The following is a 23,850-nucleotide window of genomic DNA, read 5'->3' on the forward strand; positions in this document are numbered from 1 at the left end:
ATTGAACACCAGTTCTGTTTCAGGCTCCGTGGTTGCATGCTCATTTTAGGGTCTTGGCGATTTTTTTATTTTTTTATTTTTGATCACCGCGTTGTCAGTTACTTTTAATCTTTCCATCTTGACTTCTAGTCAGGCTTAGGAGCTCCCAGAAAGAAAATGTCACTCAGAATGTCAGGGGCTTAGTATGCATGGAAATCTGTGATTGTCTCCCCACTAAAAATAGCTTTTTTTCTCCAGCAAATAATTTATCGCATTTGTAATTCTTATGTGAAGTTTAGCTGGGCTTCTAAATATGCCATGAGGTGACTTGATTGCCACCTCTTCTAAGACCCATCAGAGCCCTAACCTTGCTGTCTCTTGCTGGTTTATTTTTGACAAAGAGCATTCCCTTGGTTGGCGTGGCGTATCTTTTACATCATTAATTCGTAGGCTGCCTCTCGCAGAGAGGATCTGAGGGACAGGTCTCTCCTTTGGTTTCTATCAGGTTCCTGGACAGTTGTCGTAATAGATACAGCTCAGCCCCAGACCTGCAGAGACGAGAGGAAAGAGGAACCAGGCAACCACCGGCTGCTCCCGAAAGCTTCTAGAAGCGTGGAGAGCCCACAGTGTCTTAGCACTGGCCCTGCTCTGGCCCTGACCTCTGCCAAGCATCTCTGGCCCATGTTCTTAGGTCATTCTCACCGCGGCTCCTGAAAGGAAGCTGGTGTTCAAAAAAGGTTTATTGGTTTTGCCTAAAGGTCGCACGAGTGATAACGGGTTTGTGCTTTCCGATCCGCTGTTCTATTGACAAAACACAGCTTTTGAAGAAGATGGTGCGTAGATTTTTCCAGAGAGGCAAAGGAAAATAAGAGAAGAAAGTCCAGGGCTGTGTCTCTTTCCAGTTACTCAAAGGAAGCTCATTGCTGATTTCTGACGTTAGCACCGCCTTCTAAGCTGTCTCAACGTGATGGTTTGTACCAAGTAGGTGTTCGGGGAGTATGCGTTGAGGTGAGGCTTTTCAACCTATGTATTTGTGATTTTCACTGGCCATATGGTGTGTGTGTGTGTGTGTGTGTGTGTGTGTGTGTGTGTGTGTGTTTTACAATGGCGTCCTCTTTATTCTGTATTGACACTCTACAGAGATGTGGTTTTGTTCCTTATGTCTGGAACTCAGCGAAATGAAGCGACTCACCCGAGTTTCCTTAATTCATTTGTTCTTTCGTTTGGGTTGCTTGCTCGTGGGTGCGATACATTTTTGAAACGTGGGAGGCCCTGGCCCGACGCTGGCAAAGTGTCCTGCTGTGGGTCCCCGTGGGACTCACGCAAGCGGGATACAGACGTGCGCACGGATAACCGCGCAATTCCACGGCGTGGTGGGGACTATGAAGGAGCAAGGCGCTCTGTTAAAGAACGGCGGGGGCTCACTCTCGCCTGGGGCTCCGGGAGGCCCCTCAAGAGCAGGGTCAGGGAGCTGAAACCTGAGTAATGGGCACCCGGTGGGGGCCACATGGACGGAGCTTAGGAAGGGATGTGGGCACTTGAGGGTCTAGGAGGGGATGAGGCCGGTGTAGCAGAGGCACGCGGAGGTAGGCTGGAGGGTGGGCTGGAGGTGGGGTGCCTGGAGCAGCCTCCATTATTCACCCTAAAATTCCTGTGTTCTTGGGGCGCCCGGGCAGCTCAGTCAGTTAAGAGTCTGGATCTTGACTTCGTCTCAGGTCGTGATCTCACGGTTTGTGAGTTCAAGCCCCGCATCGGGCTCTGCACTGACAGCAGGGAGCCTGCTTGGGATTCTCTCTCTCTCCCTCTCTCCCTGCCCCTCCCCTGCTTGCACACACACTGTCTCTCACTGTCTCTCAAAATAGATAAAAAAACATTAAAAAAAAAAAAAACCAACCCTGTTTTCTTTACAACATTCGCGGCTGCCAGAAGCCACCTTGCTTGTCTTTTCTTTCTTTTTTTTTTAATGTCGGCTCTGCTTTGGCAACTGGGCAGTAAGGTCACAAAGGCAGGGACTTTCTGTCGTGTTCGCAGATGTGGCCCCGGTGCCTCAAACGCGGCCTGGCGCACAGTAGGTGCTTGTGGGGTGATGGCACACGACAGTGATAGGCTTGATGGAGAGTCACCGGCAGATAAATTAGAGGCTGTGTGGTTAACTTGACAGCAAAGATTGGGGGGAAGGACGGCACCACTCAAACCAGCAGTTAGCACAGCACGTTCCCAAAGGTGACGTGTCCTCACGGGCTGCCCAGAGTTGCCCCGCGGGCGTCGGGCTGTGACGGGGACACCCTGGCAGAGTGACGTTCATTCGGCGGCCACCAGTTCCCGTGGGCGTCGTCCGAATGGGCTGTGCGCGGGTCCGTCACTCGGGGCCAGCTTCCCAGGAGGACCCCCAGGGCGTAGGTGTGTGGGACGTCCCTCCCGCAGGCTCCACGCGGGTCTGTGGAATCAGGGGACGCACGAGGGAGGACGAGCTGCACCTGCTGGCGGCTTCGCGGTGGGGTTTGTGGCAGCTGTGAGCCGAGCCCCGGGGAGAACGTGACACAGCTTCCTAAGACCAGGAAAGAGGGAGGATTGAGCTTTGAGGAAAGATCCAGAGGCGCTGCTGGGCTTGGCCAGGTGAAGACGCCTCTCAAGACTCTGGGTGGGTGTGTCAGGAGGAGCCAGATGCTGGGTCTGTTCAGATGTGACTTCGAGTTCGGGGCCGGACGTGGCTGGACGGAGACCGAGGAAGGAGCCCCCGGAGAGCCTCATCGAGGGGAGGGGAGCGGGACAGCGCCCGCGGGAACTGCAGCATTTACACGATCGGGAAAGTCACAGGACACCCGGGGAGTGAGGGCAGGAAGGCAGAGAACAGGGGTCCCAGAAGAAGGGGTGGCCATCCATGTCCGATATTTCCTGGAGTTCTGTCAAGTGAAGACTTGGAAAGGTTTTGGTTTTACCTCCAGGACATGCTGAGGACCAGAGCAGGGTTGGGGAGCACGGGGCGAGTAGCATGGCCTCAGTAAACCCCTGTGAGTCCTCCATTATGTGTTACGGTGCAGGGGGCAGAGGTGGGGAGCTTTGCCGTGCAGGGGGGCGGAGGTGGGGAGCTTTGCCGTGCAGGAGGCAAGGGGTGGGGAGCTTTGACGTGCAGGGGGACAGAGGTGGGGAGCTTTGCTGTGCAGGGGGACAGAAGTGGGAAGTGCAAGGGGACAGAAGTGGGGAGCTTTGCCGTGCAGGGGGCAGAGGTGGGGAGCTTTGCCTTGCAGGGGGGCAGAGGTGGGGAGCTTTGCCGTGCAGGGGGCAGAGGTGGGGAGCTGCAGATTATGGGGAAGCTGGGGCCAGGAAAAGGAGCCTTTAGGGGTGATGCCAGAGGCTCTGAGCCTTCCAGTGGGGACATTTCCTCCACAGAGAGGAGGAGCCTGAGGGTTTGGGGGAGGGCAGGGAGAGTTACAGGAAAAAAGGAGAAGGTGGGAGGGGATGGGAGCCAGGTGTCAGCCCTGGGGAGGGAGAAGGTCCAGAGTGCACGGAGGTGACTGCTGGTGTGTGGATGGGACACATCCGTGTGATGCTTGCCACTGGGGTACAAGGTGAGGACGTCGGGAAGAAGAGGGTAGGACTGCAGAGGAGCCTGGGACAGTCCCGCCAGCGAGGGGAAGTGACTTACTGGCAAAATCCCAAGAATTCCCGCGCACGTAGAGTGCCCGTTTGAGGCGGGTGGTCCCAGCCGGCCTGCATGAGGGGCTCCCTCCTGCAGTGCTCTGGTGGGAGGTACCGAGCCCCCCGAAGGGTGGGTGGGAGAGCCCAGGGGTTAAGACAGCAGGTCGAGAAGCAAGGCTGCCTGATTTGGGTCCCGGCCGTGCCACTTCCTGTCGGGTGACTGTAGATGTCATATCTGTCAAGTGGGGACAGCCGTGGCTGCCTCTGAGGGTGCCTCTGGGGGCCCCAGGCTGTCTGAGGGGAGCAGGAGCGGCAGGAGAGAGGGATTTCCTGTGGCGCTCTAATACAAACTCGGGGGCCCCGAATTTCTTTCGCACTATTGGAGGCCAGAGGCGCAGAGTCGGTTTCCCTGGGCTGAGTGAGGTGTAGACAGGGCCACCCTTCAGACGGTGTAGGGTGGAGCCTCTCCCTCTTCTTCCAGCTTCCAGAGGCTTCTCTCAGTCCCCAGCTTGTGGCCACAACCCTCCAGTCTCCGCCTCCCCGTGGCCTCCTCCTTTTCCGTATGTATCCGGTCTCCTCAGCCCCCGTCTCAGGGAGACAGTTGTGATGGGATTCAGGACCCACCGCACAATCCGAGGTAATCTCCCCATGTCGTGATCTTTCACTTAATTCCACCCGCAAAGGTCTTTTTTTTCTTATAAGGCCACGTTTACAGATGCTGGGGATGAGGGCCTGGTGTCTCTGGGTGACCATTGTTCCAGGAAATGATCAGAAAAATCTCAAAAGAATGAGGAAGGAAACAGAGACTTGAGGGGATCCGTGGGCTGGAAGGTTCAATGAGGTGAGTCCTGCTGTTGTTTCTGGAATGTTCCTGAGGGTTCTCCTCACACAAGGACCATTAGAAATGGTCATCTCCCCATTAAGGAGTGGTTGGTCCAGAGCTCAAACCTGGGTCCTGTGACCCGGGCTGGTTCCTCTGCTGCTTCCTTGCACACTAAGCCCGTATGATGGAGATCCATCTGGATGGTGAAGACACCCCGGGAGGGAAGGGGGCACGGCCTGGCGGGGGGGGGGGGGGGGGGCGGCTCTTCTCTGCCACCGGCGTAGCACTCCTGCTTCCCTCCGTGTGGCTGGGGTGTAAATGGCTCCCTGCACGTGGCGGGGGCCTGGAAGTCCTTTTGGCATTGAATGATTTCACTTCATGAGCTGTTGCCTGCTGTCTCACTGGAGTTCTCGTGGGGGCTGGCCACAGTAAGAGGCCAGTGATAACTCCCTTCGCTTTTCGAGTTCAACTCCCTCTCCTCCCTCCCTCCGTCTCTCCCGCCCACCAGCCCTCCAGCCCCCTTCCCGTATGGATCTGAAAGCATCTGCTGTGTGCCGAGCACTGGGTGACACGGTGGGGACACAAGCCAGCCTCCGGCAAGCTCCCTGCCTTCGGGCCTCCATTGGCGCCCTTGCCACATGCTTTTGTAAGGCTCGGTTTGTGTGTCTGACTCCCACGTGAGCCCCCGAGCCCTTGTTTGGAACAGGTCTGGCAGCGCTAGCTAAGTATCAGCAGCGTCTTGTGAATGAGTCTGGGTGAAATCTCACTGGGTGTTGGAGGGTCTTTAGGACCCTTAGGTCTTTAGGACAGTGTCAGGCAGGGAAGGGGGGCGTTCTTGGCAGAGTGATCCGCGTGTACAGGGCATGGGCGTGTGACAGTGCCTCCTGATGTCCTCACAAGGCACAGAGAGGATTCAGGAGACCGGACGCGTGGGAAGGTGTCCAGGAGAGGCCTTAGCGTCTGAAAGAAAGCCTTCACGGACTCCCCGATTGCCTCTTCCCTGCCCCCCCCAACCCACCATGCAGATACTCATGCCTGGGCCGGTCCTGGATTTCTGGAAGGATGGATGTCGGGGTTCACCTAGAGCCTCACTTGACAGACACAAGCACACAGGCCAGCTGAGGCGGAAGCCCCGCCCTCACACCTGTGCCTTGCCACCGGGTTCCCAGGAGGTGCTTGCTGGGTCCCCGCCAGTGGCTGACAAGCCAGAGCGGGATTTGTGCGGGGGACAGACCAGGAGAGCAGAGCAGTGGTAAGGCCCATCTCGTTCCCATGGCAACCCGCACTGTCATCTTCCCAGCAAGGTGAGGGTTTCTTGGAGGAGACACTTTCCTGCTTTTAGAAGCAGGTGTTTTGTGAGCCCCCCCCCCCCCCCCCACCGCCGTGTGCCTGACGCTGTGCTTGGTGAGGTGCCGGAGAGGAAGCCAAGAAAAGCGAGGGCCCCCGGGATGCCCACCATCGGCAGGGGGAAATGACTCCCACACGGACACGTACCGCACAATGAGTAACCCTCGGGCCGCGCCTCTGCCGTGTGCGGGTGGTTTCCACGTGGTCCAGCGAACCTCTGCAGGGTGGGACGTGATCTTCTTCCTGACTTTGCATCCCACCGAATCCACACCACCGCTTCCCCGGGCCAGGAGGTCCACGCAGCCTCTTAGGGGGTTCTTGAGATGAAAGGAATCACCTCGACTGTTGGAGTGGCTGAGGGGGGTCACTACAGAGCTCTCACCTCCCCTCAACCTTGAGGTCTGCACCAGTTGGGAAATAAGACCTGTATCTGGCATGTTCTCCAGCCAAAAATCGAAATCACTCGTCACTTTCATTACTTTGGAAAGCTCGATCGGAGGATGTGGCTTTATGTGCAGGCGTGATGAGCCCCACGGTGAGACACTGCAGCCCCTCCCCCCTCCAAGAAAGCCGCCTTCAGGGACGTCCTGCTTCCGGTCAGCAGGTACTGTGGCTGCTCTTGCCAAGTGCCAACCCCTGTCCCCCTGTCGGTTCCCTCACAGAGCTCCTCCACGTGAAGGGGCCCCAAGGAGAGGGAGACCCGCATGGCCCCTCCCCAGCATTGGCCACTCAGGTTGGCCAGTCCCAACCAATGGATACTGGTCACAGACGGCAAGTGCGTGTGCCAGGCAGGAGGAGAGCCCGCTTCCCTGGGGATGGCGGGTGCCTGCAGCAGACTTTTCGGGGCCCTGCCCTGGGCCACCAGCTTGACTTTACTATACACGCCGGGCGGCACCAGCCACAGAGAGCATCCAGGAGAGAGGTTGTCACAAGCACGGGAGAAACTCCCTGTGTCCCAGGGACGAGAACACCCCATAGTCCCTGACTCCGATTAATGCCCATGTTTCTTTTTCCTGCCTCTGCTCAGCCAACTTGTTGAATAGTGAATAGTGAACAGGGCCAAGAATTAGAGGGGCATAAAAGGCCATAGTGTGCAAAACGAATCGTCTTCTCATCCCTGTGCCCAAAGGCAGTCTGTTCCCCGTGGCAGGCAGCCTGGGGGGATCATCCACGGCTATCTGCATTTTTACACATGGACTCTTTTTTTTTTAATGCAAAGTAATAGCCTATCTCGCGCACTGTTTTGCTCCTTTATATTACCCCATTTTGCAACAATCTTGGGGATTGTTCAACATCCATAACTATGTATAACAGCCTGTTCTTTAAGTGGTCGTATAATATTCCTCTTTTAAGGAAATGTTTATTTTGAGAGAGAGAGAGTGAGCGAGTGTGCACGAGGGAGGAGCAGAGAGAGAGAGGAAGAGAGAGGATCCCCAGCAGGCTCCCCACCGGCAGCACAGAGCCCCGCGTGGGGCTCCATCCCACCAACTGTGAGATCACGACCTGAGCCGAAACCGAGTTGGACCCTTAACCGACGGAGCCACCCCGGGCATCCCCAGGGGTTGCATAGCTTCCTAGTAATAGGAACGATTACTGAATTCACTGAGAATTTAATGTAAATGAAAGACAGCTCTGTGTTACGTGCATGAACCCGTCTCCCCACAAAGCAGCCTCCGAGCTGAGGACTGTTGACAGATGAGGAGGCCAGAGCACAGAGAGTGTGCATCACTTGCCCAGGGTCACAAGGCAAGTAGGAGGATGTGAGTCCCGGCGGTCTGAGTGCGGAGCCGGCCGCGTTCGTGAACACCGTGTTCCACAGCCCCCAGCAAACGCGTGGCCGGTAACCTCCTGCGTCGAGGGCTGTGCGCACGCGTGCAACCTTAACTGCAGTATGAGTTCTTCACGGTGGAGTTGCTGCATTATTGTGAACTTTCCACGGTTGCTGTCAGACTGCCCACCAGAGAGGCCGGGCCGGCTCCAGCCGAGTCCCTGTGTCGCACATGCTCGTCCCCGTGGCTACGGATCGTTGTAGCCGTGGTCAGTCTGATGGGAAACCGAGGCTCCTTCCTGTAGCTCTCACCTGCGCTTTTCTTGTAACGCACGAGGTGGGACGTCTTTTGCACGTTGAAGACGTGTCTGTGTTTCCTTGTCAGGTGAGCAGAGGAGGTGGCCTGGGCTTAGGCTGGACGGCTTGAGTCACAGCGCTTGCCCCCCACTCCCGATCTGCCGTTTAATCGTTCGATGACCTTGAGCACTGCCTGTAACCTCCCTGTGCCTCAGTGTCCTCATGTGAACCTGGGAGTGGTGACAGTGCCCACCCAGTGGGAGGTGAGGGTTTAACCAGCTCACGTACGCCCGGGGCTGAGAACAAGGGCTCTGGATGGGCTCGTGGCGAGCGGTTCACCTGTTTCCAGACCCTTTAGTGCTTGGCTCTGTTCTGCCCACTGACATCCACGTTTTTCTTTTCTGTGACTCAGCTCCATAGATGTCGCAGAAATGGACGACAGTTACTCAGCTTCTAATTCATTGCTGTGCCTGAGCGTGTCATGTAGCTGTTGAGTCCACAGTGGGCTGGAAGGCTGGAAAAGCTACTGTGAGCCCAACCAGCGGGGTCCCGGCTCCTTGGAGATCATAGGCTGGTGGGGGAGACAGGCATTCATCAGAGAATCACATGGAAAAATACATGATTACACTGACCAAGCTGGGCGCCACGAAGGAGGTGATGCCTGGGGCTCCGAGAACCTGGCCCAGAGTCCCCTCTTGCCGGGAGAGGTCTGTGGGCTGGGGGTTTGGCGTGTGCTCAGTGACCAGTGAGGCTGACTGGGGACGGCAGTGGCTCAGGCAGGGACACGGGCTTCAGGAAACACCAGGTCACCGGATTATCCTGCAGGGCGGGGTGCTGTAGATGGTCGGATGGAGAGGGAGGCCGGCCCGGTTGTGAAGGCTGGACTGCTGGGCGTGGGCTTCGGGCTTTGAGTCGGACTGGGGTCTGTCACCCTTGGAGAAGGTGAACCCTCAGACCGCCCCCTTGCCGCTTCAATTTCAGTGGGATTTCTAAGCTCCTTTCTTTTCAAGCATTCACCGATTTGGTGTCGGGATGCTTACCCAGGGATTTAGTTCAGAAGTTTTACTTTGAAAGTCTTTGCTTTGTTGTTTCTGCTACTTTTGTCTGTTTTGTCACGAATCCGTGAAAATATCCAAGACGGTCATTTGACACTCATGTACACAGCTCTCTTTGGGATGATATTCCTTCCCAGTCACTGCAGCCTGACGTTCCTAAACGTCCTGGGTATTTCGGTGCTGGGGGAAGTCAGCGCTCTAGGAGACGTGCTGTCCCCGAAGACTGGCCTGAGTGGTGATCACCGTGTACAGCCCAGAAGACCAGCCGGCAGGTCAGCCCTTTACGGCTCCCGTTTCTTCTCTCGCTCGCTCATCCCCTCTCCGACGGGTGTTCCCCGAGCACGTTCTCACCCAGAGCCTCTTTCCAGGCACTGCGGATGCTAAGATGGGCTAGGAGTGCTCCACGATCTCTGGACACTCGCAGTTCACAGAGAAGACAGACTCACAGACGGTCCCGGCAAGGTGGCACGGGGTGCGGGTGGCTGGGGACAGCACACTGCACAGGGTGGGAGGGGAGGGCTCCAGCTCTGCCTTCACCAAGAAGGCGTGGCCTCAGGCAGAAGGAGGAGCCAGAGGACGAGGGCGGGAGTCAGGTTCCCAGATAGACAGATAGATGTGGCCCCGTGGAATTAGGCTTTCCGGTTTATCCATCTGGGAGACGTGTAACGAGCAACGTGTCTTGCAGGCACTGTGCAGGTACGGCAGGGACCAGAGTAAAGTCCTTGTCCTCACAAGCTGTCCGTGGTCGGCGGGGACAGAAAATAAATAAAGATGAAATGTACGGAGGTGACGGGTCAGTGGGTCAAATGGGGAATGGCAAGGACTGCGTGAAGTAGATGCCTCGGGAACAGCCTTCCGGACAAGGTGGCATTGGAACAGGAAGCCCTGGAGGGAGCCGTGAGGGTGGCGTCCCCTCCTCCCTGGGAGAAGAATGGGGAGGCCTGTAGCATCTTGCTGCTAAAGAGAATCCGTGGCCTGGATTCTTGGCCCGAGCAGAAATACTCTCTCGAGCACGCCTCGCAGGTGGTTATTCCATTTCTACCTGGATATCCCATGGTCAATAGGAACCTTCATCCCTCGGAGTTTGTTGTGAGTTGAATTGTGTCCTACAGTTGTGTCCTTTAAGAATTGGGAAGTTTAGACACACACACACACACACACACACACACACACAGGGAGACACCCCCCCCCCCCCGCACCGCCCCACAAAGACGGAGGCAGAGATGGAAGTGATGCCTCCACACGAGGGTTGCTGAGCACGGCATCCACACTGGCAGCCAGGAAAGGGGCACAGCCTCTTAGATTCAGAGGCAACCAGCCCTTGCAACATCTTGATTCTGGGCGTCGCAGCCTCGCTGGTTACAGCAGCCCTGGAGACAAGTACAGCTTCTCGTCGTTGTGTGGGTGGCTTGTACACCTTCGAAGTCCAGCCTGTTTTCATTTTTTTTTTTTTAAGTTTATTCATTTATCTATTTTGAGAGAGAGACAGAGCTGGGGAGGGACAGAGGGACAGGGGGAGAGAGACTCCCAAGCAGGCTCCGTGCCCAGCCCCGAGCCCGATGTGGGGCTCGAACTCACAGACTGTGAGATCATGACCTGAGCCAAAGTCAAGAGCCGGACCCTCAACCGACTGAGCCACCCAGGCGCCCCCTCCCTCTTGTTTTGATCCAGAAGTCTACATTCGTAGTTCTGTGTGAGCAGAACCAGCGAATCCGTGCACGTTGTGGCGTCATCCTGATACTGTCCTCTGCAGGGCCTCTCCCTCCCTCTTGTCATCTCATGGCCACTGCCTGCAGCCTGACCATCACCCTGTCTTCACTGGCCTGCGCTGACCTGACATCCATCCCTGAGCCCCGGTCCGTTCTCCACCCACCAGCCAGGGTGGGGGAGGGGGATGCTTCCCACGGCCCTGACCACTTCCTGGAGGCCCCGTGCTGGCTTGCTCTTTCTTGGCAAAGTCCTGATCCTCGCCACAGCCCGCAAGGCTCTGTGTCATCTGCCCAAGGCCGTTAGGCCTGGAGTGTTGATATTTTGTGTGCATGTGATCACGATGACCAGATTTCTGTGAGGCGGTCATGAAGAAGACAGGAACCGGGGACAGTGATGGGAAGTGTAGGGAAGCGGATGTCAGGGGATTAAGAGGAAGACCTTTCTGTTTGAGCTCTCTGATCATGGGCAGCCTGCCTGGAGGAGCACTTAGCTCCCCATCACCGTGTGTGTGCAGCACAGAGGCTGGGGGACTCCTTGGCAGGGAAGGAGTTGAGGAAATCTGAGCGTTGGTTGGAAAGATGATTTAGCAGACATCCGAGGTTTATGTTATCTCCTCTTTAAATGTTTCATCCTAAAGTTTCTTTCAGATACTCTTCAGGTAGAACACAGTCTGTCTTTCCAAAGAGGAGTTTCAAGAGCTATCTATCTTCCTAGCTGGCTAGCTGTAACCCATCTGTCCGCTCATCCATGATCCATCCGTCCAGCCACCCACCCGCTAACCCACCAACCCAGCCACCAACCCATCCCTTCATACGTGTGTATATCCCACCCACCCATCCGTCCATCCATTCATCCGTACATGTATCCTTCCATCCACCTACCCTCCCATCCACCCACCTACCCTCCCATCCATCCACCCACCCACCCATTCACCCTCCATCCATCCCCCCATCCATCCGTCCACCCACTCATCGATCCATCCACCCATGCATCCACCCACCCATTCATCTATCCATCTACCCATTCATCCATCCATCCATACACCCACTTTTCCACCCACCTACCCTCCCATCCACCCACCTACCCTCCCATCCATCCACCCACCCACCCATTCACCCTCCATCCATCCCCCCATCCATCCGTCCACCCACTCATCGATCCATCCACCCATGCATCCACCCACCCATTCATCCATCCACCCATACACCCACTTTTCCACCCATCTACCCACCATCCACCCACCCATCCATCCACCCATCCATCCATCCGTACATACGTACATGCATCCTTCCATCCACCTACCCTCCCATCCATCCACCCATCCATCCATTCACCCATTCACCCACCTATGTTTGTCATGTTTCCCTCTTATCTTCTTTTCTTTGTCATAAAAATGATATCAAGGAAGACTGGACAGACACAGACACAGCAACAACAATGTGAAATAAGCTTTCTTAGCATCCGTTTTGTCTCAGGCACTAGCTAAGCGCTTTGCGCGTGTTGGTGTGACTGAAGCAGCAGGACAGAGGGTAGATCCGGAGCCACGTGTTATGGCTTCCAATCCCTGCTCTGCCACCTAATAGCTATGCTGCTTTCAGTCAGGCATTTTAATTTTCCTGTGCCTCAGTTTCCTCACGTGTTAAAAAAAAGGTTAATCACCTACTTTATAAGGCTGTTATGAGGATTAGATGGGATGATGTTTGTAAAGCTATTAAAACAAAGCCTGTGCGTAAGAGGCACTGCTATTCATCCTCTTAATGGCCTTCATTTGACACAGTGATAATATTCTCATTAACCAGCCGGGAAACTAGGCTCAGAGACACCAAGGCGCACACGTGAATCACCCAGCTCTGAAGGGACAATGCTAAGATTGGAAGCTGAGTGGCTGTGACTTCCAAGTTCATCGTGCTTTCAGACATAATGCGGTGTGCGCTGCCTTTTGCGACAAGGTGATTGGCGTGTGCCTGAAAGGGAGCTGGGAGGAACGTTCCGGAGGGATTTGAAGTGGGCAGAGGAGCGCTCACTCCTTTTGGTCTGTTGCAGAGCCGACTGGTGTGTGGGGCTGTGGCCAGTGCGGGGGCCAGGGGCGGGCAAGGAGAAGCTGGAGGCCGGCGGAGGGCGGAGGGCGGGCCCGACCCCACTTCTACACGGAGGGATCAGCAAGAGGAAAGACTGTCACAGAGGGAGCATGCAGACCGCCCATTCCTGGTAGCCTACAATCTGAGTTCTTACCAAACCAAAAGCGTATGGTTCATCGTAACTTTTAACTGATGTCTTGGCTCACGTACGATGACTACGTTTGCTCTGAGTTAGGCTCTCATTACCGTTTTGACAATGAAGATACTCAGGAGGTATGTTCCCTGCTCAACTTACATTGTCTAGGCCCTCGACATCACCAGTACGCTGATGTGAGTTATGGTCCTGACATGGGATCCCCCTGCAGGACGACTTTCCGTGGAAATGGACTCCTAGGAAGAAAATTCCAGTTTCCCTAGTACTGTTTGCTTTTTGTGGGTCTGTTATGCCAACTTGAAGGTCCCAGATTTATATTGAAAAACGGCCATGGCTGATTTCTTTTTCCTTCTGGATTAATTACCCTCCAGGCCAGTGAGGTCTCTTTCACATTCAAGAGAACGTTTTCTGCCTTGTGTATCAAATCCGACCCTAATTTTGTTCTGACACCTTCCTCGCCGTTTGATGAGAACTCAATTAATTTTTTACATGAAATCAATAGGGGAAAAGACACTAATGTCATTCTCTTTTCTTTATCATCAGTAGCTAATCATCAGAGTCCTAATCAGTTCTGGGATAATTTAAGCTGGGCAGTTTCTTTGAGAAAGATGTTATCGTAAGCAAGCCTGTTAAGAAACGATAATGGCTTACATTTATTAAGTGCCTCTTATGGGCTGGACATCATTCTGCACTCCGGGGTGAGTCTCTCATTTACAAGAGTATGTATATCGTTCGTACGGTGTAACAGAACTGGCCTGAGCAAATACACTCACCTTACAGTGCAGTGAAAACATATCATCTTTGTGACCTGAGAAAAATGAATATTCCCTGAGAACGCAGTGTTGGAATCCCACCAACTCCGCCAACTTGTAGTAAGAATTTCAGCCCAGCATGTGTGATTCACAGTGTCTCTGTCCCATGGAACCATTAGAGACTTGGGGGGGGAGGTGGAAATTTATGTGCATTTCATTAGAAACAATTTAAAATGCCGTAGGGGATGGTGGGAATTGCCTCCACAGCAATGGATCCAGTCCCGTATGTAGACGATGAATTCCTAATTCTTATTTTCCTCTCCTGTGGCCATTCGGGAAATTTAACAGATGAGAGTTGGCCTCATTAACTGCATGGCATTTTAATTGGTTTAAAGGCACATTTTTCTTTCCTTTGTGGCTTTGGGGACGCCCTGGCAGTTTTGACTGTTGCCTCTTCTGACAGTTTATCCATGGTGATTAACATTAAAACTGTTTGGACACGAAGTGCTCATGAGATTGTCTTCCCGGGCAGTTGGGAAGGGCGAGCCGTGTGCGATATTCTATTCTGCCGCCTGTCTCCTGGGACAAGGTTAGCCAAGGAACTATGATTACTTAGAACTAATAAAATTTGAGACGCTACCCCGTGCGTTTTATATTTCTTACCTCTTTTAACCCTGAACACCACCCTGTGAGGGTGCCCCCCCTTATCCTCTGGGGGAGCTAAGTTCTTTCCCCAGGTCCCTTAACTGGTAGGTGGTTGGACGGCAATGACCTACAGCAATGTCCTCTTGTTCATTCCAACCCCCACGTACCTGGTAGAACACTGGGAGTTCACCCGACAGGCAGCCGCAACACTCTCTTGTGCAAGTTAATCAATGAACCAATGAATGAATGATGGATAGAGTGGTCGGGCAAGATGTAGGAGTTTCGTATTCAGCAGTAACAAATTACTGCTGTGCTGGGTGGCTTCAACCAGCACAAATGCATTGTCTTCTAGTTCTGGAGGTCATAGTCCAAAACAGGCCTCCCCAAGAAAAGTCAGGGGGTCAGCTCTAGGGGAGAATCCGTTTCCTTGCCTTCTCCGGCTCCTTGAGACTTCCCCTCTCCCGGGCTCCTGGCCCGTCCTCCGTCTTCAGGGCTGATGACCCCGTACCCCCCACCCCTTCCTTCCTCTCCCGATCCCACTCATCTTCTGCCCCCTCCTCCCACTCTTAGAGACCCTTGTTATTTATCTCTCTACCATTAAGGTCAGCTGATGAGCCACCTTAATTTCATCCGCAACCTTGTTTCTCCTTTGCCACGTAACCCAGCGCATCCAGAGGTTCTGGGGATTAGGACGTGGATGTCTTCAGGGGACCATGAGCTTGCCTGCCACAAACAGCTTCATTAAAGATGTGAAATCTACTGTGTCTCTCTCAGCAGAGAAGTAATTTTTTTTCTGAGCCTGTGGAACATGGCCTCGTTCTTTGGATGTTTAACCCTGCACGTGCTTCTTTCTTGCTTTGTGACCTGGGACACTCAGCACACACACCGGCTCAGTGAGTAGTGGTGGAGAAAATGAGAGACGAAATGCCTGAGCTGTTACTTAAAAGTAGACTGATGAGGGGCGCCTGGGTGGCTCAGTCGGTTGAGTCTCTGACTCTTGATTTCGGCTTGGGCCATGATCTCACAGTTCGTGTGTTCGAGCCCTGCGTCGGGCTCTGTGATGACAGCGCAGAATCTGCTTGGGATTCCCTCTCTCCCTCTCCCTCTGCTCCTCCCCTGCTCGTTCTCCCTTTCTTTCTCTCTCAAAATAAAAAAATAAACCTTAAAAAAAAAAAAAGGCTGATCGGGTTATGTCTAAAGGACACAGGAGCTAGTTTGACCTGAGACGGAAAAATTTGAGCACCAAAAAGAATTATCACTGCAGTTGATTGAAACCCACCAGATACATAAAAATTTGTAATTTCACAATGATGCAGGACAGGAGGAGGGGGTGTTCCTAGGTCCAGGTAAACACTTGGACTCAAAAGACTCCCATAAGCTACACTTGACCCCGTGTAAGCAGATGGCCAGAGGGGCAGGAACATGGCTTGCCACGAGGACATCAGGCATTCTTCCGTGGGTGTCCTTGCCCCAGGTCACATTGTGGACTACGTCGCTGTCTGGGAGGTGTTTTCTCGCCAGGCGACACAGCTGAGTGCAAGGAGATGTAATCCACATCAGGGCTCAGGTGGGAGCCTTCCTGTCTTAAAAGCTTCATACCCCACAGGAGCCAGAATCTCCTGTAACAACTCACAAGCATAGCTTCCAGGGTCCCCCCACAAGGGACATCCCCAGTTCCCAGAGTCACTTCCCTTGAGGAAGTCCAGAGTGTGGCTTCCCTGCTAGGCATTCATGGCTCATGTACAGGTGCCCCCATCCAGATGTGATCTATCAATCAGGTGTCATTTGCCCCATAAGCCATGCTGCCTGGTAACATATTTCATGTTCTTCTTCTTGTGAGTTTCCCAGTAGAAGTTATCCAAAGCTCAGATTCTCAGGGATTTGGCAAAAGTTTGAGCATCCTTTTGTTTTCAAATACCAAAACAAAATAACAACAAAATAAGGAAACAAACAAAAAAAAGAAAAACACGGACCCAATCTCATTTGTCACCATTGGAAGTTGCTGTGACATCAGTTGTAATTAGCAAAGAATCAAACATCCATTCTGTCCACAGACTTTATGTCAGAACAACTGGATTGTTTGAAGACTGTCAGCTTTATGAATGTGGAAGTGATAGAATTACAAAATGAACATTTTCCAGCCCCTAATGAAATCGTGGATCTAAGTTAACAGTTGCACTTGGATGCTAAAACGATTAGGTGAAGGTTGATAGACTTTATGATGCAGGGATCATGCTGGCACTTAACTTGAACCTCCTGATCGCTCTTAGAACTTAGCCATCCTTTGACCTTATAGGAAGCATATGATGCCACTTACAGGCTATTTTGGAAAACAAATTAAGTCTGATTCTAATCAAGATATGAGATGTAACTAGTACTTTACAGGAAATACAGAGGAGAGAGGAACAGTGACACCCCATGGAAAGAAGGTGGAGCATTCTGCAGGATGAATAATCTAGCTCCCCCAACAAACCAATGGCATAAAAGAGAAAAGGGAGGGCAGAAAAAAGTAGATTTAACTGACATTGTGGGATTTTTTTTTGGTTCTTGGTTTTGGTTTTTTTTTTTTTTTTTTTGAGTTTATTTACTTTGAAAGAAAGAGAGAGAGAGAGGGAGGAGAGAACAAGCAGGGGAGGGGCAGAGAGAGAAAGAGAGAGAGAATCCCAGGCAGATGCTGCACTGTCAGTGGAGAGCTTGATGTGGTGCTTGAACTTAGGAACTGTGAGATCATGACCTGAGCTGAAATCAAGAATCAGACACTTAACTGACTGAGCCGCCCAAAAACTCTTTACATTGATAGTTACTGTGGGACTATTTTAGGTTTTGAATTTTTCAAGTAACCCAAATGTGCAACACTAGAAAAGTGGTTAAAAATCATGGTACATCACAAAATGAACTATTTTGCAACCACTGTAAAGGAAACTTTTGTGGCTTTAAGAAAAAAAAATTTTAAACATTTATTCATTTTTGAAAGACAGGGAGAGACAGAATGCGAGCTGGGGAGGGGCAGAGAGAGAGAGAGAGAGAGGGAGAGACAGAATCCGAAGTAGGCTCCAGGCTCTGAGCTGTCAGCACAGAGCCCAACTTGGGCCTCGAACCCATGAACTGTGAGATCTGACCTGAGCCGAAGTCAGACACTTAACCGACTGAGCCACCCAGGCGCCTCAAACTTGTATGACTTTTAAACACCACTGGAAGTTTCCTGTTACAGTGCTAATTGAAAAAAAAAAGGACAGAATTGTTTTTGCATCAATGTAAATGGTGTGCAAACATGGAGAAGTGTAGGCTTAGAGAAACAAACTGGAAGCAGATACAGCCAAATGCCTTCATTGGTTGTGTTGAAATATTGGTCTTACAGTAAAGGAAGTCTTTTTCTGTTTGTCTTTGTTATCCACACTCTTCATCATGAGCATTAATTTTTCTATGCATCCTTTTATAGCTATATAGAGGTATGATGAACATATGGTAAAATTCACCCGTATTAAGAGTATAATCTGACACATTCCTGTAAAGGATCGAGTCATGCGACCACCACCACAATCAAGTTCTAGAACCTGGGACCCTGTGATGCATCTCATTGATTTTTCTTGAGTAGACTTTATTCTTACAGCAGTTGTAGATTTACAGAAAAATTGAGAAGACAGTAAGGAGAGTTCCCCCCCCCCCCACACTGTACACAATCTCCCCTGTTGTCAGCAGGTTACATGGTTATGGCACACTTATTACAATCAATGAGCCAGTGTCGGTCCATTCTTCACCAAAGTCCGTACTTCATTCAGATTTCCCTAGATTGTCTTTTATTTTTCTTTTCAAATTTTTATTTAAGTTCTAGTTAGTTAGCCAACAGCGCAATATTGGTTTCAGGGGGGAGAATTTAGGGATTCATCACTTCCATACAATACCCAGTGCCCATCCCAACAAGTGCCTTCCTTAATACACATCATCCATTTACCCATCAGCCCACCCACTTCCTCTCCATCCACCCTCAGTTTGTTCTCTGTCGTTAAGAGTCTCTTGTGGTTTATTTCCCACTCTTCTCTTTTTTCCCCCCTTCCCATAGGTTTATCTGTTTTGTTTCTTAAATTCCACATAGGAGTGAAATCATATGATATTTGTCTTTCTCTGACTGAGTTATTTCGCTTAGCATAATACTCCCTAGCTCCATCCAGGTCATTGCAAATGGCAAGATTTCACTCTTTTTAATGGCTGAGTAATATTTCATTGTGTGTATATATATATATATATATATATATATATATATATATATATACCACATCTTCTTTATCCACTCATCAGTAAGTGGAAATTTGGGCTCTCTCCATAGTTTGGCTGTTGTTGATAGTGCTTCTATAAACATTGGGGTGCATGTACCCCTTTGAATCTGTATTTTTATTTTTATATCCTTTGGGTAAATACCTACTAGTGCAGTTGCTGGATCATGGGGTAGTTCTATTTTTAACATTTTGAGGAACCTCCACACTGTTTTCCACAGTGGCCGCACCAGTTTGCATTCCCACCAACAGTGCAAGAAGGTTCCCCTTTGCCTGCGTCCTCGCCAACATCTGTTGTTGCTTGTGTTGTGAATTTTAGTCATTCTGACAGGTGAGGTGGTATCTCATCATGGTTTTGATTTGTATTTCTTTGATGATGAACGATATTGAGCGTCGTTTTCATGTTTCTGTTAGTCATCTGGATGTCTTCTTTAGAAAAATGTCTATTCGTGTCTTCTGCCCATTTCTTCACTGGATTATTTGGTTTTTGTGTGTTGAGTTTGGTAAGTTCTTGATAGGTTTTGGATATTAACCCTTTGTGAGATATGTCATTTGCAGATATCTTCTCCCATTCCCATAGGTGGCCTTTAAGTTTTGTTGATTGTTTCCTTCACTGTGCAGAAGCTTTTTATTTTGATGAGGTCCCAGTAGTTCATTTTTGTGTTTGTTTTTCTTGCCTCCAGAGATGTGTCTAGTAAGAAGTTGTTCTTGCTGAGGTTAAAGAGGTTGCTGCCTGCCTGTGTTCTCCTCTAGGATTTTGATGGTTTCTTGTCTCACATTGAGGGCTTTCATCCATTTTGAGTTTATTTTTGTGTATGGTGTAAGAAAGTGGTCCAGGTTCATTCTTCTACACGTTGTTGTTGAAGTGACTGTCTTTTTTCCATTGGATGTTCTTTCCTGCTTCATCAAAGATTAGTTGACCACATAGTTGTAGGCCCATTTCTGGGTTTTCTGTTCTGTACCATTGATGTATGTGTCTGTTTTTGTGCCAGTACCATACTGTCTTGATGATTACCGCTTTGTAATATAGCTTGAAGTCCTAAATCGTGATGCCTCCCACTTTGCTTTTCTTTTTCAGAATTGCTTTGACCATTCGGGGTCTTTTGTGGTTCTATACAAATTTTAGGATTGTTTGTTTTAGCTCTGTGAAAAATGCTGGTGGTGTTTTGATAGGGATTGCATTAAATGTGTAGATTGCTTTGACTAGTGTAGACATTTTAACAATATTTGTTCTTCCAGTCCATGAGCATGGAATGTGTTTCCATTTCTTTGTGTCCTCTTCTATTTCTTTCCTCCGTGTTCTGTAGTTTTCAGAGTACAGATCTCTTACCTCTTTAGTTAGGTTTAATCCTAGATATCTTACTGTTTTTGGTGCAATTGCAAATGGGATCGATTCCTTGATTTTTTTCGTTATTGTTGTATAGAAATGCAACAGATATCTGTACATTGATTTTATATCCTGTGACTTTGCTGAATTCATGGATTAGTTCTGGCAGTTTTTTGGTGAAGTCTTTTGGGTTTTCTACATAGAGTATCATGTCGTCTGCAAATAGTGAAGTTCAGCTTCTTCCTTGTCGATTTCTTTTTGTTGCCTGATTGCTGAGGCTAAGACTTCCAGTACTGTGTTAAATAGTGATGGTGAGAGTGGACATCCTTGTCTTGTTCCTGACTGTAGGGGAAAGGCTCTCAGTTTTTACCCCGTTGAGGATGATACTAGCTGTGGGTCTTTCGTATATGGCCTTTAAGATGTTGAGGTTATGTTCCATCTATACCTACTTTGTTGAGGGTTTTCTTTTATCAACAATGGATGTTGTATCTTGTCAAATCCTTTTTCTGCATCGGTTGAGGGGATCATATGGTTCTTATCCTTTCTTTTATTCATAAAACGGTGTATCGTGTTGATTGATTTGCAAATATTGATTTGCTCTTGCAGCCCAGGAATAAATCCCACTTGATCATGGTGAATCATTCTTTTAATTTACTGTTGGATTCGATTGGCTGATAGTTTCTTGAGAGTTTTTGCATTCATGTTTATCAGGGATATTGACTAGTACTTCTCCTTTTTAGTGGGGTCTTTATGTGGTGTTGGAATCAAGGTAATGCTGGCTTCTTACAATGAGTTTGTAAGTTTTCCATCCATTTGTAATTTTGGGGGGAACAATTTGAGATAAATAGGTATTAACTCTTCTTTAAATGTCTGATAGAATTCCCCAGGGAAGCTATCTGACTCAGGACTCTCGTTTGTTGGGAGATTTTTGATTACAGGTTCAATTTCCTTGCTGGTTATGGGTCTGTTCAAATTTTCTATTTCTTCCTGTTTCAGTTTTGGTAACTTGTGAGTCTAGGAATTTATTATCCATGTCTTCCAAATTGCCCAGTTTGTTGGCAGGATCACCGCTAAGCCAGGCACGACCCCGGTGGTGTCGGACTTCTAAAGCTTCAGGTTTTGTGCTCTGCTGTTGCTAATACCTTTTGGTAATCTCCGTAAGCAGGGTTCCCTCCCCACCACTCCCAAAACCCGCAGTTCTTATCTCTCCCAAATCAACCCTCTGCAGCTCCTACTTTCCACGATTCTACTTGTAGACTTGCAGTTTTGTTCTCTTAGTCCTCAGATTGATTTCTTGCGTGCTCAGAATGATTTGATACTTACCCAGCTGTGTTTGAGGGACGAGGCAAGCTTAGGGTCCCCCTGCTCCTCGGCCGTCCTAACTTCTCCCTAGTTTTTCTAATGTCCTTTTTCTGTTCCAGGATCCCATCCGGGGCACCGTATTACTTTTAGTTGTTATTTCCACAAGATGACTTTTAATCAGAACAAAGTAAAATCGGCTTTATGTTAAAATCCCCCGGATATATTAACTGTCCATTTTTCCCTTGGCCTCCTCATTGTTGTTGAAGCGTTACTTGTTGACAAAGACCAGGCCTTATATTAGTTGTATTCCTGGTAGTTTCCAGCCTGGCACCCTGCAAACTGACTACTGAAGAATCTGCTAATTTGGCCTCTGGCCAACAGTAACAGGCTGGAGCAGGAGGGAGGGAGGAAGAGGAGGAGGAAAAAGGGAAAAAGAAAGGCGTTACCTACAAATCGTTCAAAACTTCAGAGCTCTGAGGGACCTTCGGTGTCTGCTGTGACTTCACGGAGTGGACTGCTCTTGGCTTTTGTGTCCCCCAGGTTGGAGATTGCAACCCTGAATCGGGCCGACTCAGCCCTGGAGGCTTGTCGAACCCAAATCAGCAGAGATATCATCGCCCTTCTGCTGAAGAATCTGACCAGCGCTGGCCACCTCTCCCCCCAAGTAGAGAGGAGGATGGGCTCCGTTTTCAAAACGCAGTTTCTGTTGCTGGAGAAAGAAATACAGGAGGAGTATGATCGGAAGATGGTGGCATTGACAGCTGAATGTGACCTGGAAACGAGAAAGAAGACAGAGAACCAGTACCAGAGGGAGATGGCGGCAATGGAAGAAGCAGAAGAATTGCTGAAACGTGTCAGTGAGAAGGTAAGGCAGCTTTGAAAGGAAGGCTTCACTCTCCTGTCTGCTTTCTCTCAGGGATTCATCATTTATCCATCCGTCTGCCTGTCCATCCGCCCATTCACTCATCACCCATCCATCTATCCATCCACCCACTCACCCCCCCATCCACCTGTCCATCCACCCACCCATCTGTGCATCCACCACCCTTCCATCCACCTGTCCATCTATATACCCATTCATCCATCTACCTATCACTCTTTTAATCCACTCATCTATCCACCCATCCATCCATCTACCCACCACCCTTCCATCTACCCATCCATCCATCCATCCATCTATCCTTTCACCCACCCACCACCCTTCCATCCACCCATCCATCTATACATCCATCCACCCATCCATCCATCTACCCACCACCCTTCCATCCACCTGTCCATCTATACATCATCCATCCATCCATCCATCCATCCCTCTACCTACCATCCTTCTGTTCACCTCTCCATCCACCCACCCACCACCCTTTCATCCACTTGTCCGTCCATCCATCCATCCATCCATCCATCTAGAATTTATTTAGAAAGGATTTATTGATCACTTACTGTCTCCATGCACTGGGCTAGGCAGTGAAGTACAGAGGAAAATGAGACATGGTTCTTGAGTTCAAGAAGTTCACAGTTCAATGAACGATCTTCACGTTTAGAAGGTGTGACCTCATTTAACTATTTGAGAATAGAGATGTGTTCACAGTGCTGTGGGAGGTCATGGGGAGAGTAGAAAGCATGCATCCACAGAGAGCGTGGCCCAGGGAGGTGGTGACGTCAGCGTGTGTGGGTGTCCGTCTGGGCTGCGTGGTGCTAGACGGCAGAGCCCTCCAGCACCAGCTCCATTGTCAGACAGACCTGGACTCCCTTTGCAGTATATTCGGTTCGGCCCCTGGGGGCCTGGATGAGCCTGCCTGGCTGTGAACCAGGGTTGAGGGTGCCCCCTCTCAGGGTGACTGGGAGAGGTGATGCAGGAAAAGTAGCCAAGAGGTGTTGGCTGCCCCAAGCTCAGTGCACAGTGCTCAGCTCTGAGAGTTCTGACCCTCGGCCTTCCCAGGGCTGGCTTCTGTTGACCAGAGATCAGTTCTCATTTCTCTAAGAAACCTGTCAGTTTGTGTTTTGAGAGGAATCATACTAGAGTTCTTCACTGAGTGCATCCAGTCAAGCCTGATACCTGCCTTCCTCTGTGAAAGAGCCTCAGTCCCTGGGACTTGAGCCCCCATTTCCTGGTCTAGAAATCGGTCATCCTCAGGAGGTCTAATACCTATTTAGGAAGGAACAGGCTTCTGAACTGCTAACTCCTGTTCCCCAGCCTGCCGGCCATGCCCAGATTCCCCTGGACGTGGACAAACAGGGCCCACAGCTTGTGGCCCTCCGGTGGTCATCTGTTGTCAGCCTGCAAGCTGGGTGGTGATGAAAAGAGGCGAGATTCATGCCTTGCCCCTGGGGTCCCCCTCCCCTTAACATGCATCTCGTTTTAGGGTGATGCTCATTTTCTGCTCGGCTCCTGTATGAACTTCCTGTGACTGCTATAACAAGTTACCACAGATTTAGTAGCTTAAAACAAGGTATTTTTATTCTTTGACAATTCTGGGGGCCAGAAGTCCTAAATCAAGGTGTCAGCCGTGCATACGCTTCAGAAGTCTCTAGGGGAAGGTCCTTTCTTGTCCCTCCCAGCTTCTGGTGGCTCCAGGCACTCCTTGGCTGGTGGCCACATCACTCCAGTCTTGACTTCTGTCTTCACATGCACTCTTTTAGCCCGGGATGTCATCTCTTCTGTCTCTTGTAAGGGCACTTGTCTTTGGAGTTAGGGCTCACCCA

General features: G+C 50.6%; 1 protein-coding gene and 1 long non-coding RNA gene across 4 annotated transcripts in view; both read left to right on the plus strand.

Annotated features, from left to right (window-relative positions):
• EVC2 (EvC ciliary complex subunit 2) overlaps positions 1–23,850 on the plus strand; it is a 134,028-nt gene that overhangs the window by 51,781 nt on the left and 58,397 nt on the right. For all 3 annotated transcript variants that reach the window (XM_060655460.3, XM_060655459.3, XM_060655461.3), the window contains one exon: positions 21,688–22,012. In XM_060655460.3, the coding sequence (XP_060511443.3) occupies positions 21,688–22,012 (325 nt within the window). The remainder of the gene's footprint in view (positions 1–21,687; positions 22,013–23,850) is intronic.
• Positions 5,810–10,088, plus strand: LOC132692730 (uncharacterized). Its single transcript, XR_009616547.3, has 3 exons — positions 5,810–9,180; positions 9,277–9,386; positions 9,594–10,088. It is a non-coding gene; the product is annotated as an uncharacterized LOC132692730 (long non-coding RNA).

This window comes from Panthera onca, chromosome B1 (assembly GCF_046562875.1).
Source record: "Panthera onca isolate mPanOnc1 chromosome B1, mPanOnc1 haplotype 2, whole genome shotgun sequence".
Classification (NCBI taxonomy): Eukaryota; Metazoa; Chordata; class Mammalia; order Carnivora; family Felidae; genus Panthera; species Panthera onca.